The sequence below is a fragment of the Salvelinus namaycush genome, chromosome 7, assembly GCF_016432855.1.
Source record: "Salvelinus namaycush isolate Seneca chromosome 7, SaNama_1.0, whole genome shotgun sequence".
Lineage (NCBI taxonomy): Eukaryota > Metazoa > Chordata > Actinopteri > Salmoniformes > Salmonidae > Salvelinus > Salvelinus namaycush.
In genome coordinates, this window is record NC_052313.1 from 2,739,482 (window position 1) to 2,763,839 (window position 24,358).

The 24,358-nt window shown below is 43.3% G+C and overlaps 1 protein-coding gene across 1 annotated transcript; it reads right to left on the bottom strand.

The window, feature by feature from the left end:
• Positions 1 to 713: 713 nt before the first annotated feature.
• Positions 714 to 6,583, bottom strand: LOC120050287 (retinol dehydrogenase 10-A-like). Its single transcript, XM_038996862.1, has 4 exons — positions 6,490 to 6,583; positions 3,415 to 3,560; positions 1,500 to 1,631; positions 714 to 1,242 (listed from the first exon to the last, which is right to left on the bottom strand). The coding sequence occupies exons 1-4, from the start codon at positions 6,562 to 6,564 to the stop codon at positions 1,104 to 1,106; spliced, it is 492 nt and encodes a 163-aa protein (XP_038852790.1). The 5' UTR covers positions 6,565 to 6,583; the 3' UTR covers positions 714 to 1,103.
• Positions 6,584 to 24,358: the final 17,775 nt, after the last annotated feature.

The following is a 24,358-nucleotide window of genomic DNA, read 5'->3' on the forward strand; positions in this document are numbered from 1 at the left end:
TACCTCAACAAATTGACAACTAGAATGCCAAGTCTGCAACACTGTAATTGCTGCAAATGGAGGATTCAAAAGCAAAGTTTGAAGGACACAGTTATTATTTCAAGGAAAAAATAATGATTTATAACCTTGTTAACATTTTGACTATATTTCCTATTCATATTGCAACTCATTTCATGTTATCATGGAAAACAAGGACATTTCTAAGCGACCCCAAACTTTTGAACGTTAGTGTACGTCTTAAGATGTGGTGATTGATAGGGCCAGCAATAAGTCAGAAGTGTGATAAAGACTGCTGAAACAAGTCACATTAAATTGAGACATTTGGCGGATAGATTTACCCAAATCAATGGCCGGTAGGTACAACTAATTTGAACTGTTTGAAATAGATGGACTAAATCGGTTACCGCCACCAACTGGACTGGAGTGTTGGACCTCAGTTCATCTTTCAATCACCCACATGGGTATATGCTCCTAAAAACCAATGAGGAGATGGGAGAGGCGGGATTTGCAGTTCTACTTTTAGCGCCTGGCTACCCAGACGCTCGCTGAGAAACGTGAGCGGTGTTGGTGCAATGATTGAATAACATGTACGTGTAAATTTATTTTGCATGTTGGTCTGGGTGATGAAATGCCATTTTGAACCGTTTCTACAGAGACTTGGCCGTGTAGAGAAAGGCAGTATTACAGTGCATGTCTACAAATAAAAGAGAAACTAAAAGTGACAAGATTTTACTGTACAGTAACATACTGTATATTTCCACAAAGATACTAAATAAAAAGTTGGTGACTACATTACGTAAATAGTTAATACCTTTTTTTCATATGATTTCAAAAAAAACTATTGACACAGTATATAGATCGTCGGTTTCTTTAAACAAACCTTAGAAGAAAAAATAAAATAAAAAATAAAAAAGACAATATGGAAAAAAAACTAAGAGAAGTAAAATCCTTTGTGTAGTACACAGCTGGTATCGTTTCAGAGGACCTTTGATTCTGCTCAATGCAAGTTCACCAGTCTAAATTCAGTCTTTTTAAGTCCTCTTCTTCCTCCTCCTCCTCCTCCTCCATGCACCCTCAGTGGTCTTATCCTTGTGCCTCTAGGGTTATGGGCCCCGCGGCAACAGCGCCCCCTTAGCCTCGTTGTTGTTCATCAGCTCCTTCCTCTGGGCAAGGAAGGGATACATACACTTATCAGCACCCAGGAACCTGTACATACACACGATGGCCTCGAAGGGCAGGAAGCTGTAGAGAGGAGAGAGAGAGAACAGAGGTCAGAGGTCAGATACACAAAGCTCTTCATTTAGAGACATGAATTCATTCACAACACACTGTAGAAAGGAGAGGGGTGTGGAAAGAGAGGAGAGGGGTGTGGAAAGAGAGGAGAGGGGTGTGGAAAGAGAGTAGAGTAGAGATGGAAACCACCCATTCATGCCAATAAAAGCATGTATTTATTAATTGAATTGAGAGAGAAAGACAGAGGGAGAAAGACTGGGACTGACCTTTTCATGAAGTTGACCATGTATACTATACGCGGTGTGCAGATCATAGCCTGATCAGTGAGAATGGCCCTCATAGACTGTGTTACACAGAACTCTGGCTTCAGGGGAGGCAGGAATGGCTCGATTTCTTTCCTGCACAGACAGGAAGTGGCATAACAGTTAGAGACAGCCAGAACGAGGGCAGAACACACACATAAACACAAGGGGAAAGTGCCCAGGGTGCTATTCAGCAATGTAGTGCAGAGTTTGTACACAACAGACAACCAAGTCTGATCTTATCTAAACCCCTCGAATAGGCATTGTAACTAAAGAGGGGAACAGTATCCAGGGTGCACCTGTTAGGGGAGGTAGGAGAGGGTGTCCCTTGGTTCAGTAGAGCTCTAGGTGAAACACTGACATACAGGTTAAGGCTGTAAGTCAAGTCAATAGAACAGTGCAGTACACTGAGTATACAAAACATTAGGAACACCTTCCTAATATTGAGTTGCATCCCCCTTTTGCCCTCAGAACAGCCTCAATTCGTCGGGGCATGGACTCTACAAGGTGTCGAAAGTGTTCCTCATGGATGCTGGCCCCTGTTGACTCCAATGCTTCTCACAGTTGTGTCAAGTTGGCTGGATGTCCTTTGGGTGGTGGACCATTCTTGATAAACACAGGGAAACTGTTGAGCTTGAAAAAACCCAGCAGCGTTGCAGTTCTTGACACAAACCAGTGCACCTGGCACCTCGTACCATACCCCGTTCAAAGGCACTTACATATTTTGTCTTGCCCATTCACCCTCTGAATGGCACACACACACAATCCATGTCTCCATTGTCTCAAGACGTAAAAATGCTTCTTTTAAACCTGTCTCCTCCCCTTCATCTACACTGAATGAAGTGGATTTAACAAGAGTGACATCAATAAGGGATCATGGTTTTCACCTGGTCAGTCTGTTAAAGAGCAGGTGTTCTTAATGTTTTGTACACTCAGTGTATTAGTACAATACAGTACATCACAAGCCCATTGCATGTAGCCGCGTGTGTATATTTGTACATATTATTTCTAGTTAGTGAATTATTAGCCAAGTTATAGCTAATTTATAGTCAGCAATGGGGGAAGTGATTGCTTCCTACAAGAGCACAAAAATGTGTATATTTCTAGACATCTCTGAAAAGCCAGTCATGTAGAGAGATTTTATTCTGTCTTAAAGGGGCAGTGTTGTATTTTAAGACAGGCTTGAATAAGCTAAGTAGCCAACAGGCAGAGGGTAGTATAATTTGTCTGATTCTTTCTCCTGTAATAATGGTATGTAAATAAATATGCATTTTATTTTGTAAAGTGGTGTCCTGCATCAAACACAACATGTTCAGTCACCTCCTTGTCTGACGGACAAGTGGATAAACAGGTTGATATCAAGCCCTGCATATCTTTTTCTTCAAAAGTCTCATGGAATGTAGGTCTACATTGAACACCACACATTGTCTGCTACTGTAGCCTGAATGATAGAACAGCTAATTCCATGTTATAATGTTATGGGATGCACTTTCTCCATTGTTTTTGATGGTAGGACACTCTGGTAGATCTACATTATGATCAAATAGCCAAAGTGACCTACTTGGCCATTGTTAAAACTGTAACTCAAAGTGGGTACAGCCTCAGTGTTCACAATAAACGCGTGTCAAAAGTAGATTTTTCACAACGTTGAAGTTTGCGCTCATTAGACCTAAAATTTGCTCCGTGTCCGGGGAATTTGTTTTTAACGGAACATTGCTGTTAGCAGTAGATTCCCTTGTGCGTTTAATTTAATTATTAATCTCAACGTATATATTTAAATAACAATTTAATGCTAAGTGATAAAGCACTATGAAAATGTTATGAATCACATTTGATTGATTGATCGAGTGAATGATTTGATTGATTGATTGATTCTCACCTTATCCTGCAGCCTTCAAACATGCCCGTGTTCACCAGGTAGGGACACACCAGCGTCATCTTAATGCCGTCCTTATCCGAAGCCTTGATCTCGTGGCTCAGCGACTCGTGGAAGCCGATGGCCCCAAACTTACTGGCGCAGTAGTCCTATAGGGGTTATGAGAGAAAAAGGTGTCCCTGTTAAATCCTGTGTAGCTATCAAACGGGAGTAAGGACACGGTCAGAGAATTACACTGAATAGAACGGGCGTCACCATTTAGGTCAATGACGCCATAATGGATGGACCTACGGGTTTAACTAGTCAAATTGCCAAGGTCAGAGGTTCCAAGCCAATTCTCATTCTCTCTCTCTCTATGGACAACAGGTACCCACTTTAAAACCCTGCATTGTGGGATGGTAATGTGAGTGGCTGTCTAACGGGTACCCACTTTAAAACCCTGCATTGTGAGATGGTGATGTGAGTGGCTGTCTAACGGGTACCCACTTTAAAACCCTGCATTGTGAGATGGTGATGTGAGTGGCTGTCTAACGGGTACCCACTTTAAAACCCTGCATTGTGAGATGGTGATGTGAGTGGCTGTCTAACGGGTACCCACTTTAAAACCCTGCATTGTGGGATGGTAATGTGAGTGGCTGTCTAACCAGTACCCACTTTAAAACCCTGCATTGTGAGATGGTGATGTGAGTGGCTGTCTGGCTAGGTTTTTATAGTTTCACAGGTGATTCAGCTTGTATCCGTGTTTGTACACCGGACCAGACTGCAGTACTGACAGAACAGGTATCCCTGTAAAAAGCTGAACATGATCAAGGTCTCACCCCAGACAGGCTGCTTTCTGCTTCTCAGTAGCTTCACGGCCACGGGGAAATGTCCCAAATGGAACCCTATTCCCTATATAGTGCACTACTTTTAAACAGAGCCCTATGGGCCCTGTGGACCCTGGTCAAAATGAATAGGATGCCATTTGGGACAAAGATCACATAACCCCTCCAACCCTCCATGCATTCAGTTGTAGAACTGACTATGGTTGGGTTATGGGCCTGGTGGGCACAGGGCTGGGGTTGGGTTATGGTTATGGGCCTGGTGGGCACAGGGCTGGGGTTGGGTTATGGTTATGGGCCTGGTGGGCACAGGGCTGGGGTTGGGTTATGGTTATGGTTATGGGCCTGGTGGGCACAGGGCTGGGGTTGGGTTATGGTTATGGGCCTGGTGGGCACAGGGCTGGGTTATGGTTATGGGCCTGGTGGGCACAGGGCTGGGGTTGGGTTATGGTTATGGGCCTGGTGGGCACAGGGCTGGGGTTGGGTTATGGACTGGGGTTGGATTATGGGGCTGGGTTTGGGTTATGGGCTATGGACTGGGGTTGGGTTATGGGTTGGGTTATGGACTGGGGTTGGGTTGGGTTATGGGTTGGGTTATGGACTGGGTTATGGACTGGGGTTATGGGGTTATGGGCTGGGGTTGGGTTATGAGCTGGGGTTATGGGTTGGGGTTGGATTGAGCTATGGGGCAGTGAGGGTTTGATGGTTCGCCGGGGGACTAATCTTCAAAAAGCAGCTTGGGCAAACCCAGCGGGGATAAAGGAGACGTGACTGGAGAAACCCAGCGGGGATAAAGGAGACGTGACTGGAGAAACCCAGCGGGGATAAAGGAGACGTGACTGGAGAAACCCAGCGGGGATAAAGGAGACGTGACTGGAGAAACCCAGCGGGGATAAAGGAGACGTGACTGGAGAAACCCAGCGGGGATAAAGGAGACGTGACTGGAGAAACCCAGCGGGGATAAAGGAGACGTGACTGGAGAAACCCAGCGGGGATAAAGGAGACGTGACTGGAGAAACCCAGCGGGGATAAAGGAGACGTGACTGGAGAAACCCAGCGGGGATAAAGGAGACGTGACTGGAGAAACCCAGCGGGGATAAAGGAGACGTGACTGGAGAAACCCAGCGGGGATAAAGGAGACGTGACTGGAGAAACCCAGCGAGGATAAAGGAGATGTGACTGGAGAAACCCAGCGAGGATAACGGAGACGTGACTGGAGAAACCCAGCGAGGATAACGGAGACATGACTGAAGAAACCCAGCGAGGATAAAGGAGACGTGACTGTGCCCACGTGACAAGCCTGCCAGACTATGGTTCCTAAATGAATAGTCCCTCCTGCCTTAAAATCACATTCAATTTCTATGAAGTATTATAGGTTAAAACCTTGACTGTGCTCCAGTCCCTTTGAAGAGAGACTTAACGGTTATAGATGAGTTCCCGTCCGTGCAACAACAGCTAGAAAAACAAAAAGGCAATGGGGTAGCGGTGCCTAAAGACAGAATGAAAATGACACCACTCTGGAATGGAGAGAGGGAGTGAAAGGGAGTCCATGTGTTCTAGAATATTAAAGAAGCATTCTAGAAGGCTCCTCTGGAACACACAACAGAGAGTGACAGCTACAGCCTATCTTCTTATTGTCCCCAGGACAAATGACCACATCAAATCCTTTTAACACTGACTCAGATAACACACAAAAAGAAACAGTGAGGGGCCTGGACGAAAGACGACCCCCCCCCCCACACACACACACACAAAAAAGTGAAAACAAAGTCCCCTCCATTTAGAGTGAATTGGCTGTGATGTGAATACTGAGAGAGCTGCGATGGTTTCACAAAGAACCTGATGAAGATGTCTCCCTCCCACGGAGACCTGTCAGCCTGTTCTTCCCCCAGAGCCAAGGGCCCCAGACCCCCCCAGCTGCAGACAGAAGGCCCAAAAACAGGTCCCCCCAGCTACAGACAGAGGGGCTCGTAACAGGCCCACCTAGACCCCCCCCAGCTACAGTTAGAGGGCCCCGTAACCCATAAGAGGGCTTCGTAACAGGCCCCCACACCCAGAACCCCCCAAGCTACAGACAGAGGGCCCCGTAACAGGCCCCCAGACAGAGGGCCCCTAAAGTTCATCTCTGTTCTTTAAATTTCCAGAGTTGAGGGGAATAATACGAGAAAGGCAAATATCTGTGTCTGTGTCTCTGTGTGTACTACTAACTAACTAACCGCAGAGAGAGAGTGTGTCTCATTCATGTGAAGTAACTCACCTCCACACCAGCTGTGCTGAATAGCCCCAGAGAGCTGGCAACCGTCACAATGTGACCGTGGTTCAGCTCCAGCATCTTGGGAAGGAATGCCTTGGTGGTCTATAGGAAAGAGAGAAGAGGGGGAAGGAGGAAAAAAAAGAGAGGAAGGTTAGTTTACTGGTGCAGTTTGTCTCTGCCAAAACCCTTTGATCCTCTTTCTGTTTCGCTCTCTCCCTAGGGTCAGTAGCTATATACAGGGTCAGTACTATATACATGGTCAGTTCACAGGGTCAGTAGCTATATCACAGGGTCAGTTCCAGGGTCAGATAGCTATATACGGTCAACATTAGGCTCTATAACAGTAAGTTATCGTAGCTAATCAGGGTCAGTCCAGGGCGTAGCTATATCATGGGTCAGTTCCGCGTGTCAGTAGCTATATACAGGTGACAGTAAGCTATATACAGGGTCAGTACTATAATACAGCGTCGTCCAGGGTCAGTAGCTATATACAGGGTCAGTCAGTATGTCAGTAGTAGTTACCCAGGGAGGTTTTCCAGTAGCTATTACATGGTGACAGTTCCAGCGAGTGTATACAGTAGTCTATGTCATGCATCAGGTAGTTCCAGGTCAGCTAATACAGGTCAGCCCGGTCAGTATAATTAAGGCCGGTAGGTCTATCATAGGGCAGTGCTATAAGGTATGATTGACAGGCATTTCGAGTACTATTACAGGGTTCCAGGTCAGTACTATATCAGGGAGTCAGGTAGAGCTATACAGTAATTCTATAACGGGTCAGTTCCAGGTCGTCAATGGTCAGCTAAGGATAGTAGCATGGGAGTTCCAGGGTTAGCTTAACAGGGTCTCCAGGTATAGCTTATAGGTCAGCAGTGCTATAAGGTCATCCTAGGCTGCATATACAGGGAGTCAAGGTCAGACTATATCCAGGGTCAGTAGCTATATACATGTTCCGGGTCAGTAGCTATATACAACTGGTCAGTATCCTAGTCATACTAGTATACAGGGTCAGCAGGTCCATAGCTATACAGGGTCAGTAGTTATATACAGTCAGTCAGGATCTAACTGCAGTCAGGTCATGTAGCTGACATATAATACATGGTCGTACTTAACGTCATTCCAGGGTCATCGCTAATAATCAGGGTCATTTCCAGGGTTCAGTATATATACGGAGTCTAGGTCAGTCCCAGGGTCAGTACTATATACAGGCGGTCCAGTGTTCACGGTAGTACTATATCATGGTAGTCTCATATACAGGGTCATTTCAGGGTCAGTAGCTATTACAGGGTCAGTTCCAGGGTCAGTAGCTATATACAGGGTCAGTCCCAGGTCAGTATGCTATATACAGGGACAGGTCCAGGGTCAGTAGCTATATACAGGGACAGTTCGCGTGGCTCAGTAGTCTATATACAAATGGTCAGTAGCTATATACAGGGTCAGTAGCTATATACCAGGTCAGTCAGGTAGCTTACTACGGACGGTTCAGGTCGAGCTATATACAGGGTCAGTTGTATATACAGGGTCAGTTAGCTATATACAGGTCAGATAGCTATATACGGGTGTCGATCCAGGTCAGTAGCTATATACAGGGACAGGTCCAGGGTCCAGTAAGCTATATCAGGGGTCTAGCTATATACAGGTCAGTGCTATATACAGGGTCAGTCCCAGGGTTTTAGTATTACAGGGTCAGTTCAGGTTCAGTAGCTATATACAGGGTCAAGTAGCTATCATCAGGGACATAGGTTAGCTATATACAGGGTCAGTAGCTATATACATCAGCGGTCAGTTTCCAGGGTCAGTAAGCTATATCAGCGTCAGTTCCAGGGTCAGTAGCTATATACGGGTCAGTTCTCAGGGTCAGTAGCTTATACATGGTCGAGTCCAGGGTTGCAGTAGCTATATACGGGACGTTCCAGGGTCAGTAGCTATATGCGGGTCAGTCCCAGGGGTCAGTAGCTATATACAGGGTCAGTTCCAGGGGTCAGTAGCTATATACAGTCAGTCCCAGGGTCAGTGGCTATATACAGGGACAGGTCCAGGGTCAGTAGCTATATACAGGGACAGTTCATGGTCAGTACTATATACAGGTCATAGCGATATACAGGGTTCAGTAGCTATATATACAGGGTCAGTAGCTATATACAGGTCAGTAGCTATATACAGGGTCAGTCCCAGGGTCATAGCTATAAATACAGGGCCAGGTCCAGGGTCGTAGCTGTATACAGGGTCATTCACTGGTCATTAGCTATATAAGAGGGTCAGTAGCTATATACAAGGGTCATCCCGGGTCAGTAGCTATATACGGGTCAGTCCCGTCAGTATCATATCCAGGACGAGGTCCAGGGTCAGTACTATATACAGGGCAGGTCCAGGGTCTAGCTATATACAGGTTCATTAGTTATACAGGGACAGTTCAGTTCAGTAGCTATATACGGGACAGTAGCTATAATAAAGTGGACAGTTTCCCGGGTCATTAGCTATATACAGGGTCAGTTAACAGGATCATATCTATATACAGGGTCAGTTCCAGGGTCAGTAGCTATATACAGGGTCGTAGCTATATACAGGGTCGGTTCCAGGTCAGTAGCTATATACAGGGTCAGTAGTTATATACAGGTCCGTCCCAGGGTACAGTAGCTATAAACAGGGACAGTTCCATGGTCATGCTATATATACAGGGACATAGTTCCAGGGTCAGTAGCTATATACCAGGTCAGTATCTATATAACAGGTCAGTAGCTATATACAGCGTCAGGTCCAGGGTCAGTAGCTATATACGGGTCATTCCCAAGTCAGGGGTCAGTAGCTATATACAGGGACAGGTCCAGGGTCAGTAGCTATAAAGGGTACAGTCCAGGGTCTAGCTTATACAAGGTCCAGGTCATAATATATACAGGACAGTTCCAGGTCAGTAGCTATATACAGGGACTAGTAGCTATATACAGGGTCAGTAGCTATAACATGCGTCATGGTCCATGCTCATTAGCTATATACAGGGTCAGTTCCAGGGTCAGTAGCTATATACAGGTCAGTAGCTATAATACAGTTACAGTAGCTATATACAGTGTCAAGTTTTCCAGGTCGTAGCTATAACAGGGTCAGTTCCAGGGTCAGTAGCTATATACAGGGTCAGTTTCCAGGGTCTTAGCTATATACAGGACAGTAGCTATTACAGAGGTAGTAGCTATATACCGCGTCAGTTCCAGGGTCTAGCTATATCCAGGGTCAGTAGCTATGTAACCAGTGGTCAGTCCCGGGTCAGTAGCTATAATACAGGGACAGTTCCAGGGTCAGTACTATATACAGGGTCAGTCCAGGGTCATAGCTATATACAGGGTCAGTTCCCAGGTCATGTAGCTATATACAGGGTCAGTCCAGGTCAGTGCTATATACGGGACAGGTCCAGGTCAGTAGCTATATACAGGGACTAGTAGCTATATACGTCATAGATATATACAGGGACAGTTCCAGGGTCAGTAGCTATATACAAGGGACAGTTTCCAGGGTCAGTAGCTAATACAGGACATTTCCAGGGTCAGTCAGCTATAACAGGTTCAGTCAGTTCGTATATACAGGGACAGTTCCCAGGTCAGTAGCTATATACAGGGTCAGTCACAGATCATAGCTATATACAGGACAGTTTCCGGTTGTCAGTACTATATACGGGTCAGTCCAGGGTCATATATGCTATATACAGGGACAGTTCCAGGGTCAGTAGCTATATACAGGGTCGTCCCAGGGTCAAGGCTATATAAGGTTCAGTAGCTATATACGGTCGTAGCTATATACAGGGTCAGTTCTAATAGGGTCAGTAGCTATATACAGGGTCATTTCCAGGGTCAGTAGCTTATATACAAGGGTCGTTCCAGGGTCAGTAAACCACCCCGCTATTACAGGGTCAGTATTATATACAGGGTCAGTCCAGGGACGTAGCTATATACAGGACAGTTTCCCAGGGTCAGTAGCTATATACAGGGACATTAGCTATCAGGGTCAGTAGCTATATACAGCGTCGGTCCAGGGTCGTAGCTATATACAGGTCAGTTCCAGGGTCATAGCTATCACAAGGTCAGTACTATATACAGGGTCAGTTCCAGTGGTCGTATCTATATACAGGGTCAGTAGCTATACACAGGGTCTAGTAGCTATATACCAGGGTCATAGCTATATACACAGGGTCAGTCCAGGGTCAGTAGCTATAGCTATAGGGTCAGGTTCCAGGGTCCGTAGCTATATACAGGGTCAGTTCCAGGGCGTAGCTATATACAGGGTCATGTATATACATACAGGAGCTATATCAGGGTCAGTAGCTATATACAGGGTCAGTTCCAGGGTCAGTAGCTATATACAGGGTCAGTAGCTATATACAGGGGACAGTACTAATACACAGGGTCATGCTATAAACAGGCATTCAGTGTCGTAGCTATACAGCGGTCAGTTCCAGGGTCAGTAGCTATATACAGGGTCAGTTCCAGGGTCATTATCTATATACAGGGTCAGGTCCCCAGGGTCAGTAGCTATATACAGGGACAGTCGGGTCAGTACTTATATCAGGACATTCCGAGGTCAGTAGCTATTACAGGTCAGTTCCAGGGTCGTAGCTATATACAGGTCAGTTTCCAGGGTCAGTAGCTATATACAGGGTAGCAGGTCCAGGGCAGTAGCCTATATACAGGGACAGTTCCATGGTCAGTAGCTATATACAGGGTCAGTAGCTTATACAGGGTCGTAGCTGATATACAGGGTCAGTACTATATACGGGTCATAGCTATAACAGGGTCAGTTGTTTATACGAGGGCAGTAGCATGATATACAGGGTCAGTAGCTATAACAGGGTCAGTCCCAGGGTCAGTAGCTATATACAGGGACAGTTCCAGGGTCAGTGCTATACCAGGGTCGTCTTAGCTATATACATGGTCAGTAGCTATGATACAGGGTCAGTCCCAGGGTCAGTAGCTATATACAGGGTCAGTTCGTTCCAGGTTCGTAGCTATATACAGGGTCAGTAGCATATACAGGGTCAGTAGCTATATACGTCAGTACTATATCAGGTCATTCCAGGGTCAGTAGCTATATACGCGTCTGTTCCAGGTCAGTAGTATATACAGGGTCAGTTCCAGGTCAGTAGCTATATACAGTCAGTCCCAGGGTCAGTAGGCTATATACAGGGACAGTTCCTAGGTCAGTAGCTATATGCAGGTCAGTCCCAGGGTCAGTACTATATACAGGTCAGTTCCAGGGTCAGTAGCATATATACGGGTCAGTCCAGGTGTCATAGCTATATACAGGGACGTCCAGGGTCAGTAGCTAGATATCAGGGACAGTTCCATTGGTCAGTAGCTATATACAGGGTCAGTAGCTATATACAGGGTCAGTAGCTATATACAGGGTCAGTAGCTATTACAGGGTCAGTGCTATCGGGTCAGTCCCAGGTCAGTAGCTATATACAAGGAATCAGGTCAGGGTCAGTAGCTGATATACAGGGTCATTCAATGGTCATCTAGCTATATACAGGGTCAGTAGCTATATCAGGGTCAGTCCCAGGGTCAGTAGCTATATACTGTGTCATTCCCAGGGTCAGTAGCTATATACAGGACAGGTCCAGGGTAGTAGCTATATACAGGACAGTCCAGGGTCAGTAGCTATATACAGGTTTCAGTAGTTATATAGCAGGGACAGTTCCAGGTTCAGTAGCTATATACAGGGCATTAGTCTATATAAAGGGACGTTCCAGGGTCAGTAGCTATATACAGGGTCAGTTTACAGGATCAGTAGCTATATTACAGGGTCAGTTCCAGGGTCAGTAGCTATATACAGGGTCAGTAGCTATATACAGGGTCAGTTCCAGGTTCAGTAGCTATATACAGGGTCAGTAGCTATATAGGTCAGTCCCAGGGACAGTAGCTATATACAGGGGGGACAGTTCCAGGGTCAGTAGCTATATACAGGGACAGTTCGGGTCAGTAGCTATATACAGGTCAGTAGCTATATACAGGGTCAGTAGCTATATACAGGGCAGGTCAGGGTCAGTACTATATAGGGTCAGTCCGGTCAGTAGCATATACAGGGACAGTCCAGGGTCATTAGCTATATACAGGCAAGTACAACAGGTCCGTAGGCTATATACAGGGTCAGTTCCAGGTCAGTAGCTATATACAGGGTCTCAGTAGTCTATATACAGGTCAGTAGCTATATCAGTCATCGGGTCATAGCTTATACAGGTCAGTAGCTATATAACAGGGTCAGTCAGCTATATACAGGGTCCAGTATGCTTATACAGGGTCAGTTCGCAGGGTCAGTACTATATACAGTAGTTCAGGGTCAGTAGCTATATACAGGGTCATTTCCAGGGTCAGTAGCTATAGTACAAGGACGTACTATATACAGGGTAAGTAGCTATATCCAGCGCAGTTCCAGGGTCAGTAGCTATATACAGGGTCAGTAGCTATGTACAGTGTCAGTCCCAGGGTCAGTAGCTATATACAGGGACAGTTCCAGGGGGGGGTCAGTAGCTATATACAGGTCAGTCCCAGGGTCGAGTAGCTATATACGGTCAGTTTCCAGGTTCAGTATCTATATACAGGGTCAGTCCTCAGGGTCAGTAGCTATATACAGGGACAGCCCAGGTCGTAGCTATATACAGGGACAGTAGCTATTTACATGGGTCAGTAGATATATCGGACAGTTCAGGGTCAGTAGCTAATACAGGGCAGTTTCCAGGTCTAGCTATATACAGGGACAGTTCCAGGTCAGTAGCTTATACAGGGTCGTAGCTATATACAGGCAGTTCCAGGTCTAGCTATATACAGGTCAGTCCCAGGTCAGTAGCTATATACAGGGACAGTTCCAGGGTCAGTAGCTATATACATGGTCATCCCGAGGTCAGTAGCTATATACAGGACAGTTCCAGGGTCAGTAGCTATATACAGGGTCAGCCCAGGGTCAGTAGCTATATACAGTGGTCAGTAGCTATATACAGGTCAGTACTATATACAGGGTCAGTAGCTATATACAGGGTCTAGCTATATACAGGGTCAGTTCCAGGGTCTAGCTATATACAGGGTCAGTTCCAGGGTCAGTAGCTATATACAGGGTCAGTAGTTATATACAGGGTCAGTCCCAGGGACAGTAGCTATATACAGGGACAGTTCCAGGGTCAGTAGCTATATACAGGGACAGTAGCTATATACAGGGTCAGTAGCTATATACAGCGTCAGGTCCAGGGTCAGTAGCTATATACAGGGTCAGTTCCAGGGTCAGTAGCTATATACAGGGTCAGTAGCTATATACAGGGTCAGTTCCAGGGTCAGTAGCTATATACAGGGTCATAGCTATACCAGGGTCAGTAGCTATATACAGGGTCAGTAGCTATATACAGGGTCAGTTCCAGGGTCAGTAGCTATATACAGGTCAGTTCCAGGGTCAGTAGCTATACAGGTCGTCCGGGTCAGTAGCTATATACAGGGTCAGTAGCTATATACAGGGACAGTAGCTATATACAGGGTCAGTAGCTATATACAGCGTCAGTTCCAGGGTCAGTAGCTATATACAGCGTCAGTTCCAGGGTCAGTAGCTATATACAGGGTCAGTTCCAGGGTCAGTAGCTATATACAGGGTCAGTCCCAGGGTCAGTAGCTATATACAGGACAGTTCCGGTTCAGTAGCTATATGCAGGGTCAGTCCCAGGTCAGTAGCTATATACAGGGTCAGTTCCAGGGTCAGTAGCTATATACAGGGTCAGTCCCAGGGTCAGTAGCTATATACAGGAGCAGGTTCCAGGTCGTAAGGCTATATACAGGGACAGTTCCATGGTCAGTAGCTATATACAGGGTCAGTAGCTATATACAGGGTCAGTAGCTATATACAGGGTCAGTAGCTATATACAGGGTCAGTTCCATGGTCAGTAGCTATATACAGGGTCAGTTCCAGGGTCAGTAGCTATATACAGGGTCAGTTCCATGGTCAGTAGCTATATACAGGGACAGTTCCAGGGTCAGTAGCTATATACAGGGTCAGTAGCTATATACAGGGTCAGTCCCAGGGTCAGTAGCTATATACAGGGTCAGTCCCAGGGTCAGTAGCTATATACAGGGACAGGTCCAGGGTCAGTAGCTATATACAGGGACAGGTCCAGGGTCAGTAGCTATATACAGGTTCAGTAGTTATATACAGGGACAGTTCCAGGTTCAGTAGCTATATACAGGGACAGTAGCTATATAAAGGGACAGTTCCAGGGTCAGTAGCTATATACAGGGTCAGTTACAGGATCAGTAGCTATATACAGGGTCAGTTCCAGGGTCAGTAGCTATATACAGGGTCAGTAGCTATATACAGGGTCAGTTCCAGGGTCAGTAGCTATATACAGGGTCAGTAGTTATATACAGGGTCAGTCCCAGGGACAGTAGCTATATACAGGGACAGTTCCAGGGTCAGTAGCTATATACAGGGACAGTTCCAGGGTCAGTAGCTATATACAGGGTCAGTAGCTATATACAGGGTCAGTAGCTATATACAGCGTCAGGTCCAGGGTCAGTAGCTATATACAGGGTCAGTCCCAGGGTCAGTAGCTATATACAGGGACAGGTCCAGGGTCAGTAGCTATATACAGGGACAGGTCCAGGGTCAGTAGCTATATACAGGTTCAGTAGTTATATACAGGGACAGTTCCAGGTTCAGTAGCTATATACAGGGACAGTTCCAGGGTCAGTAGCTATATACAGGGTCAGTCACAGGATCAGTAGCTATATACAGGGTCAGTTCCAGGGTCAGTAACTATATACAGGGTCAGTAGCTATATACAGGGTCAGTTCCAGGGTCAGTAGCTATATACAGGGTCAGTAGTTATATACAGGGTCAGTCCCAGGGACAGTAGCTATATACAGGGACAGTTCCAGGGTCAGTAGCTATATACAGGGACAGTAGCTATATACAGGGTCAGTAGCTATATACAGCGTCAGGTCCAGGGTCAGTAGTCTAATACAGGTCAGTTCCAGGGTCAGTAGCTATATACAGGGTCAGTTCCAGGGTCAGTAGCTATATACAGGGTCAGTCCCAGGGACAGTAGCTATATACAGGGACCGTTCCAGGGTCACTAGCTATATACAGGGACAGTTCCAGGGTCAGTTGCTATATACAGGGCCAGTTCCAGGGTCAGTAGCTATATACAGGGTCAGTTCCAGGGTCAGTAGCTATATACAGGGACAGTAGCTATATACAGGGTCAGTTCCATGGTCAGTAGCTATATACAAGGTCAGTAGCTATATACAGGGTCAGTAGCTATATACAGGGTCAGTAGCTATATACAGGGACAGTTCCAGGGTCAGTAGCTATATACAGGGACAGTAGCTATATACAGGGTCAGTAGCTATACAGCGTCGTTCCAGGTTCAGTAGCTATATACAGGGACAGTAGCTATATACAGGTCAGTAGCTATATACAGGGACAGTTCCAGGGTCAGTAGCTATATACAGGGTCAGTTCCAGGGTCAGTAGCTATATACAGGGTCAGTAGCTATATACAGGGTCAGTTCCAGGGTCAGTAGCTATAACAGGGACAGTTCCAGGGTCAGTAGCTATATACAGGGTCAGTTCCAGGTTCAGTAGCTATATACAGGGTCAGTTCCAGTGTCAGTAGCTATATACAGGGACAGTTCCAGGGTCAGTAGCTATATACAGGGTCAGTTCCAGGTTCAGTAGCTATATACAGGGTCAGTAGCTATATACAGGGTCAGTTCCAGGTTCAGTAGCTATATACAGGGTCAGTTCCAGGGTCAGTAGCTATATACAGGGTCAGTAGCTATATACAGGGACAGTTCCAGGGTCAGTAGCTATATACAGGGTCAGTAGCTATATACAGGGTCAGTTCCAGGGTTCAGTAGCTAATACAGGGACAGTTCCAGGGTCAGTAGCTATATACAGGGTCAGTTCCAGGTTCAGTAGCTATATACAGGGTCAGTAGCTATATACAGGGACAGTTCCAGGGTCAGTAGCTATATACAGGGTCAGTTCCAGGTTCAGTAGCTATATACAGGGTCAGTAGCTATATACAGGGTCAGTTCCAGGGTCAGTAGCTATATACAGGGACAGTACCAGGGTCAGTAGCTATATACAGGGACAGTTCCAGGGTCAGTAGCTATATACAGGGACAGTAGCTATATACAGGGTCAGTAGCTATATACAGGGTCAGTAGCTATATACAGGTTCAGTCTTAGGTTCAGTAGCTATATACAGGGTCAGTAGCTATATACAGGGTCAGTAGCTATATACAGGGTCAGTTCCAGGTTCAGAAGCTATATACAGGGTCAGTAGCTATATACAGGGTCAGTAGCTATATACAGGGTCAGTAGCTATATACAGTGCAGTAGCTATATACAGGGACGTTCCAGGGTCGTAGCTTAACAGGGTCAGTTCCAGGGTCAGTAGCTATATACAGGGTCAGTTTCCAGGGTCGTAGCTATATACAGGGACAGTTCCGGGTCAGTAGCTATATACAGGTCAGTGCTATATACAGGGTCATTCCAGGGTTCAGTAGCTATATACGGTCGAGCTATATACAGGGTCAGTAGTCTATATACAGGGTCAGTAGCTATATACAGGGTACAAGTTCCAGGGTCATAGTATTACAGGGTCAGTTCAGGGTCAGTAGCTATATACAGGGTCAGTTCCAGGGTCAGTAGCTATATACAGGGTCAGTTCCAGGGTCAGTAGCTATATACAGGGTCATTTCCAGGGTCAGTAGCTATATACAGGGTCAGTTTCCAGGGTCAGTAGCTATATACAGGGCATTCAGGGTCATGCTATACGGTCAGTAGCTATATCAGGGAGTAGCTATATACAGGGACAGTTCCAGGGTCAGTTGCTATATACAGGGTCAGTAGCTATATACAGGGTCAGTTCCATGGTCAGTAGCTATATACAGGGACAGTAGCTATATACAGGGTCAGTTCCATGGTCAGTAGCTATATACAGGGTCAGTAGCTATATACAGGGTCAGTAGCTATATACAGGGTCAGTAGCTATATACAGGGTCAGTAGCTATATACAGGGTCAGTAGCTATATACAGGGTCAGTTGTTATATACAGGGTCAGTCGTTATATACAGGGTCAGTCCCAGGGACAGTAGCTATATACAGGGACAGTTCCAGGGTCAGTAGCTATATACAGGGACAGTTCCAGGGTCAGTTGCTATATACAGGGTCAGTTCCAGGTCGTAGCTATATACGGTCAGTTCCAGGGTCAGTAGCTAATACAGGGTCAGTAGCTATATACAGGGTTCAGTAGTATATACAGGGTCAGTAGCTATATACAGGGTCAGTAGCTATATACAGGGTCAGTAGCTATATACAGGGTCAGTTGTTATATACAGGGTCAGTCCCAGGGACAGTAGCTATATACAGGGACAGTTCCAGGGTCAGTAGCTATATACAGGGACAGTTCCAGGGTCAGTTGCTATATACAGGGTCAGTTCCAGGGTCAGTAGCTATATACAGGGTCAGTTCCAGGGTCAGTAGCTATATACAGGGACAGTAGCTATATACAGGGTCAGTTCCATGGTCAGTAGCTATATACAGGGTCAGTAGCTATATACAGGGTTAGTCCCAGGGTCAGTAGCTATATACAGGGACAGGTCCAGGGTCAGTAGCTGTATACAGGGACAGTTCCAAGGTCAGTAGCTATATACAGGGACAGTTCCAGGGTCAGTAGCTATATACAGGGACAGTTCCAGGGTCAGGAGCTATATACAGGGTCAGTTCCAGGGTCATTAGCTATATACAGGGACAGTAGCTATATACAGGGTCAGTTCCAGGGTCAGTAGCTATATACAGGGTCAGTAGCTATATACAGGGTCAGTTCCAGGGTCAGTAGCTATATACAGGGTCAGTAGCTATGTACAGGGTCAGTCCCAGGGACAGTAGCTATATACAGGGACAGTTCCAGGGTCAGTAGCTATATACAGGGTCAGTCCCAGGGTCAGTAGCTATATACAGGGTCAGTTCCAGGGTCAGTAGTTATATACAGGGTCAGTCTCAGGGTCAGTAGCTATATACAGGGACAGTAGCTATATACAGGGTCAGTAGCTATATACAGGGACAGTTCCAGGGTCAGTAGCTATATACAGGGACAGTAGCTATATACAGGGTCAGTAGCTATATACAGGGTCAGTAGCTATATACAGGGTCAGTTCCAGGGTCAGTAGCTATATACAGGGTCAGTTCCAGGGTCAGTAGCTATATACAGGGTCAGTTCCAGGTTCAGTAGCTATATACAGGGTCAGTTCCAGGGTCAGTAGCTATATACAGGGTCAGTAGTTATATACAGGGACAGTTCCAGGTTCAGTAGCTATATACAGGGTCAGTTCCAGGGTCAGTAGCTATATACAGGGTCAGTAGCTATATACAGGGTCAGTAGCTATATACAGGGTCAGTTGTTATATACAGGGTCAGTCCCAGGGACAGTAGCTATATACAGGGACAGTTCCAGGTTCAGTAGCTATATACAGGGTCAGTAGCTATATACAGGGTCAGTCCCAGGTTCAGTAGCTATATACAGGGACAGTAGCTATATACAGGGTCAGTAGCTATATACAGGGTCAGTAGATATATACAGGGTCAGTAGCTATATACAGGGTCAGTAGCTATATACAGGGACAGTTCCAGGGTCAGTAGCTATATACAGGGTCAGTTCCAGGTTCAGTAGCTATATACAGGGACAGTAGCTATATACAGGGTCAGTAGCTATATACAGGGTCAGTAGATATATACAGGGACAGTTCCAGGGTCAGTAGCTATATACAGGGTCAGTAGATATATACAGGGTCATTAGCTATATACAGGGTCAGTAGCTATATACAGGGACTGTTCCAGGGTCAGTAGCTATATACAGGGTCAGTTCCAGGGTCAGTAGCTATATACAGGGTCAGTTCCCTGTCGTATATATACAGGGTCAGTTCCAGGGTCAGTAGCTATATACAGGGTCAGTTCCAGGGTCAGTAGCTATTACAGGGTCAGTTCCGGGTCAGTAGCTATATACAGGGTCAGTTCCAGGGTCAGTAGCTATATACAGGGTCAGTAGCTATATACAGGGTCAGTAGCTATATACAGGGTCAGTAGCTATATACAGGGTCAGTTGTTATATACAGGGTCAGTCCCAGGGACAGTAGCTATATACAGGGACAGTTCCAGGGTCAGTAGCTATATACAGGGACAGTTCCAGGGTCAGTTTGCTATATACAGGTCAGTTCAGGTCAGTAGCTATATACAGGGTCAGTTCCAGGGTCAGTAGCTATATACAGGGTCAGTAGCTATATACAGGGTCAGTAGCTATATACAGGGTCAGTAGCTATATACAGGGTCAGTAGCTATATACAGGGTCAGTTGTTATATACAGGGTCAGTCCCAGGGACAGTAGCTATATACAGGGACAGTTCCAGGGTCAGTAGCTATATACAGGGACAGTTCCAGGGTCAGTTGCTATATACAGGGTCAGTTCCAGGGTCAGTAGCTATATACAGGGTCAGTTCCAGGGTCAGTAGCTATATACAGGGACAGTAGCTATATACAGGGTCAGTTCCATGGTCAGTAGCTATATACAGGGTCAGTAGCTATATACAGGGTTAGTCCCAGGGTCAGTAGCTATTACAGGGACAGGTCCAGGGTCATAGCTGTATACAGGACAGTTCAAGGTCAGTAGCTATATACAGGGACAGTTCCAGGGTCAGTAGCTATATACAGGGTCAGTTCCAGGGTCAGTAGCTATGTACAGGGTCAGTCCCAGGGACAGTAGCTATATACAGGGACAGTTCCAGGGTCAGTAGCTATATACAGGGTCAGTAGCTATATACAGGGTCAGTCCCAGGGACAGTAGCTATATACAGGGACAGTTCCAGGGTCAGTAGCTATATACAGGGACAGTTCCAGGGTCAGTTGCTATATACAGGGTCAGTTCCAGGGTCAGTAGCTATTTACAGGGTCAGTTCCAGGGTCAGTAGCTATATACAGGGACAGGTCCAGGGTCAGTAGCTATATACAGGGACAGTTCCAAGGTCAGTAGCTATATACAGGGACAGTAGCTATATACAGGGACAGTAGCTATATACAGGGTCAGTTCCAGGGTCAGTAGCTATATACAGGGTCAGTCCCAGGGTCAGTAGCTATTTACAGGGTCAGTTCCAGGGTCAGTAGCTATATACAGGGACAGGTCCAGGGTCAGTAGCTATATACAGGGACAGTTCCAAGGTCAGTAGCTATATACAGGCTCAGTTCCAGGGTCAGTAGCTATATACAGGGTCAGTAGCTATATACAGGCTCAGTTCCAGGGTCAGTAGCTATATATGTATGCAGTATGCAGTAGAGCTATGCTAAGAGCCGCAACATGGTAGCGGCTCCTGATTGATTGAGTAGGTGGGGGGTGGGATGCCATGCATAGCATCAACCTACCTGATAATAGCTCATTTCCAATTGTATTAATGTCACGGATCCCCCAGATACTGCTGCTCATTCCGTTCACCAGCTCTGGAGGTCTACATCACCGGCCTTCTAACTGGATTCATTACCGCCCACCCCAAACTGTCTTGTCTCATTACGGACAGCTGCTTCTCATTCCCCCTGATTAGTATGTTATATATGTGCCCTCTGTTCCCCATTGTCCTAGTTGATTGTTGTCTCCATGTCCGTTGGTCTTGTGAGCACCTGTGCTTTGTTGTATCGGCTTTCATGCTACGTGTTATTGTGGACTTGTTATTACGGGTCTCGTCCCGTGTATTATTTAGAGATTTACACCTCGCTCTTTTGTTTGTATTACATCCATGTATTATATATATATATATATATATACGTGTTTGTATTACATCCCTGTATTATATTTATATATATATATACGTGTTTGTATTACATCCCTGTATTATATTTATATATATATATACGTGTTTGTATTACATCCCTGTATTATATTTATATATATATATACGTTGATTACATCCCTGTATTATATTTATATAATATATAAACGTGTTTGTATTACATCCATGTATTATATATATATATATATATATATATATATACGTGTTTGTTATTTCATCCCTGTATATATATATATATATTATATATTAATATATATATAAATATATATACGTGTTTGTATTACATCCATTATTATTATATATATATAACGTGTTTGTATACATCCGTATTATATAAATATATATAGACGTGTTTGTATTACATCCTGATTATATTTATATAATTATACGGTTTTGTATTACATCCATGTATTATTATATATATATATATATACGTGTTTGTATTACATCCATGTATTATATATATATATATATATATACGTGTTTGTATTACATCCCTGTATTATATTTATATATATATTACGCGTTTGTATTACATCCCTGTATTTATATAATATATAATACGCGTTTGTATACATCCATGTATTATATATATATATATACGTGTTTGTATTACATCCCTGTATTATATATTATATATATATATACGTGTTTGTATTACATCCCTGTATTATATATATATATATCGTGTTTGTATTACATCCCTGTATTATTATATATATATATTATATATATATATATATATTATATATATATTATATATATATATATATATATAAGTGTTTGTTTTACATCCCTGTATTATATATTTATATATATATATATACGTGTTTGTATTACATCCTGTATTATATATATATATATATATATATATATATATATATATAACGTGTTTGTATTACATCCCTGTATTATATATATATATATATTTATATTATATACGTGTTTGTATTACTCCATGTATTATATTTATATATATATAATATAATCGTGTTTGTTTTACATCCATGTATTATATTTATATATATATATATACTGTTTGTATTACATCCTGTATTATATTTTATATATATACGTGTTTGTATTACATCCCTGTATTATATTTATATATATATACGTGTTTGTATTACATCCCTGTATTATATATTTATATATTATACGTGTTTGTATTACATCCTGTATTATATATTTATATATATATATACGTGTTTGTATTACATCCCTGTATTATATTTATATATATATATATACGTGTTTGTATTACATCCCTGTATTATATTTATATATATATATATATATACGTGTTTGTATTACATCCATGTATTATATATATATATATATACGTGTTTGTATTACATCCATGTATTATATATATATATTATATACGTGTTTGTATTACCTCCTGTATTATATTTATATATATATATACGTGTTTGTATTACATCCATGTATTATATATATATATATATACGTGTTTGTATTACATCCATGTATTATATATATATATATATACGTGTTTGTATTACATCCCTGTATTATATTTATATATATATATACGTGTTTGTATTACATCCATGTATTATATATATATATATACGTGTTTGTATTACATCCGTATTAATATATATATAAATATATAATATATATATATATATAATATATATAACGTGTTTGTATTACATCCCTGTATTATATTTATATATATATATATATATATATATATACGTGTTTGTATTCATCCCTGTATTATATATATATATTATATATATATATATAATATATATTATATAATATATATATATATATATATACGTGTTTGTATTAACATCCATGTATTATATTTATATATATATATACGTGTTTGTTTTGGGCTTTGTCCCCGTTGTTTTTATGACATGCTTTACTTTGGGTGGAAAAATAAAACTCCCATTTCTTCCTGAGTCCCCGGTGCAGACACATTCAGAAATCAAAAGATGGTTTAGTCTTAAGGTAGGTCTTTAGGTGAGAAGGGCTATATAAATAAATTTGATTTGATTTAGTTTAAAAAGCTCTGCCGAAGGCCAAGAGAACAAGAAACACTATTCAGTGAGAAAACAGAAATCCACTTTGGATTTAAAAAAAAATCTAATATAAAATACTTCTGTTTCAAAGATGTAGCCTGTGATGCAATTATTTGTGATCATTTTAAGGAGAACAAAAAAACTACTTGGCCTACGTTTGAACATCACTGCACAGGCTTCAGCCATCTTCTCAATTAAGTAGCCTAGTTTTGTTCCTTGGCTACTGAAAGAAAACTAGCAGTGGTGGAAAAACTACCCAATTTTCATTATTTTAGTAAAATTAAAGATACCTTAATACTACTTGAGTAGAAGTCTGAAAGTATTTGGTTTGAAATACACTTAAGTATCAGTAGTAAAAGTAAAAATATTTTAAAATTCCTTACGGATAGCCAGGGGCCACTTCAACACTCATACATCATTTACAAACAAAGCATTTGTGTTTAGTGAGTCCGCCAGATCAGAGGCAATAGGGATGACGAGGGATTGTGTGAATTGGACAATATTCCTGTCCTACTAAGAATTCAAAATGTAAATGAGTACTTTTGGTTGTAAGGGGAAATGTATGGAGTAAAAAGTACATTATTTTCTTTAGGAATGTAGTGAAGTAAAAGTAAAAGTTGTCCAAAATATAAATAATAAAGTAAAGTACAGATACCCCCCAAAAACGACTTAAGTAGTACTTTAAAGTATTTCTACTTAAGTACTTTACACCACTGAGAAGTAAGACCTATCGCCCGTGACCTCTACCACCACTTTGTGGAAAAGTGTCCATCAAACTCTACTTGATAAAATGAGCACAACTTCCTGGCATTTTAAACCATACTTGATTTTTTAAAATGATGCATACTATTAAACATTCTATTTTCGAATACTGAGAATGCGTCATGCGTGATTGCGTTGTTTCCCGTTATTCGTTGATTTCGGTAGCACATCCCCATATCTAATTGATCAGCTGTTGT

Bases quoted from the DNA above. Each gene is read 5' to 3' on its own strand.
- LOC120050287 (XM_038996862.1), bottom strand. From the start codon at position 6,564: ATGCTGGAGCTGAACCACGGTCACATTGTGACGGTTGCCAGCTCTCTG. The intron at 3,561-6,489 runs GTGAGTTACTTC...TAACCCCTATAG, and splicing joins TCAGCACAGCTGGTGTGGAG to GACTACTGCGCCAGTAAGTT. The intron at 1,243-1,499 runs GTCAGTCCCAGT...TCCTCTCTACAG, and splicing joins ATGGTCAACTTCATGAAAAG to CTTCCTGCCCTTCGAGGCCA.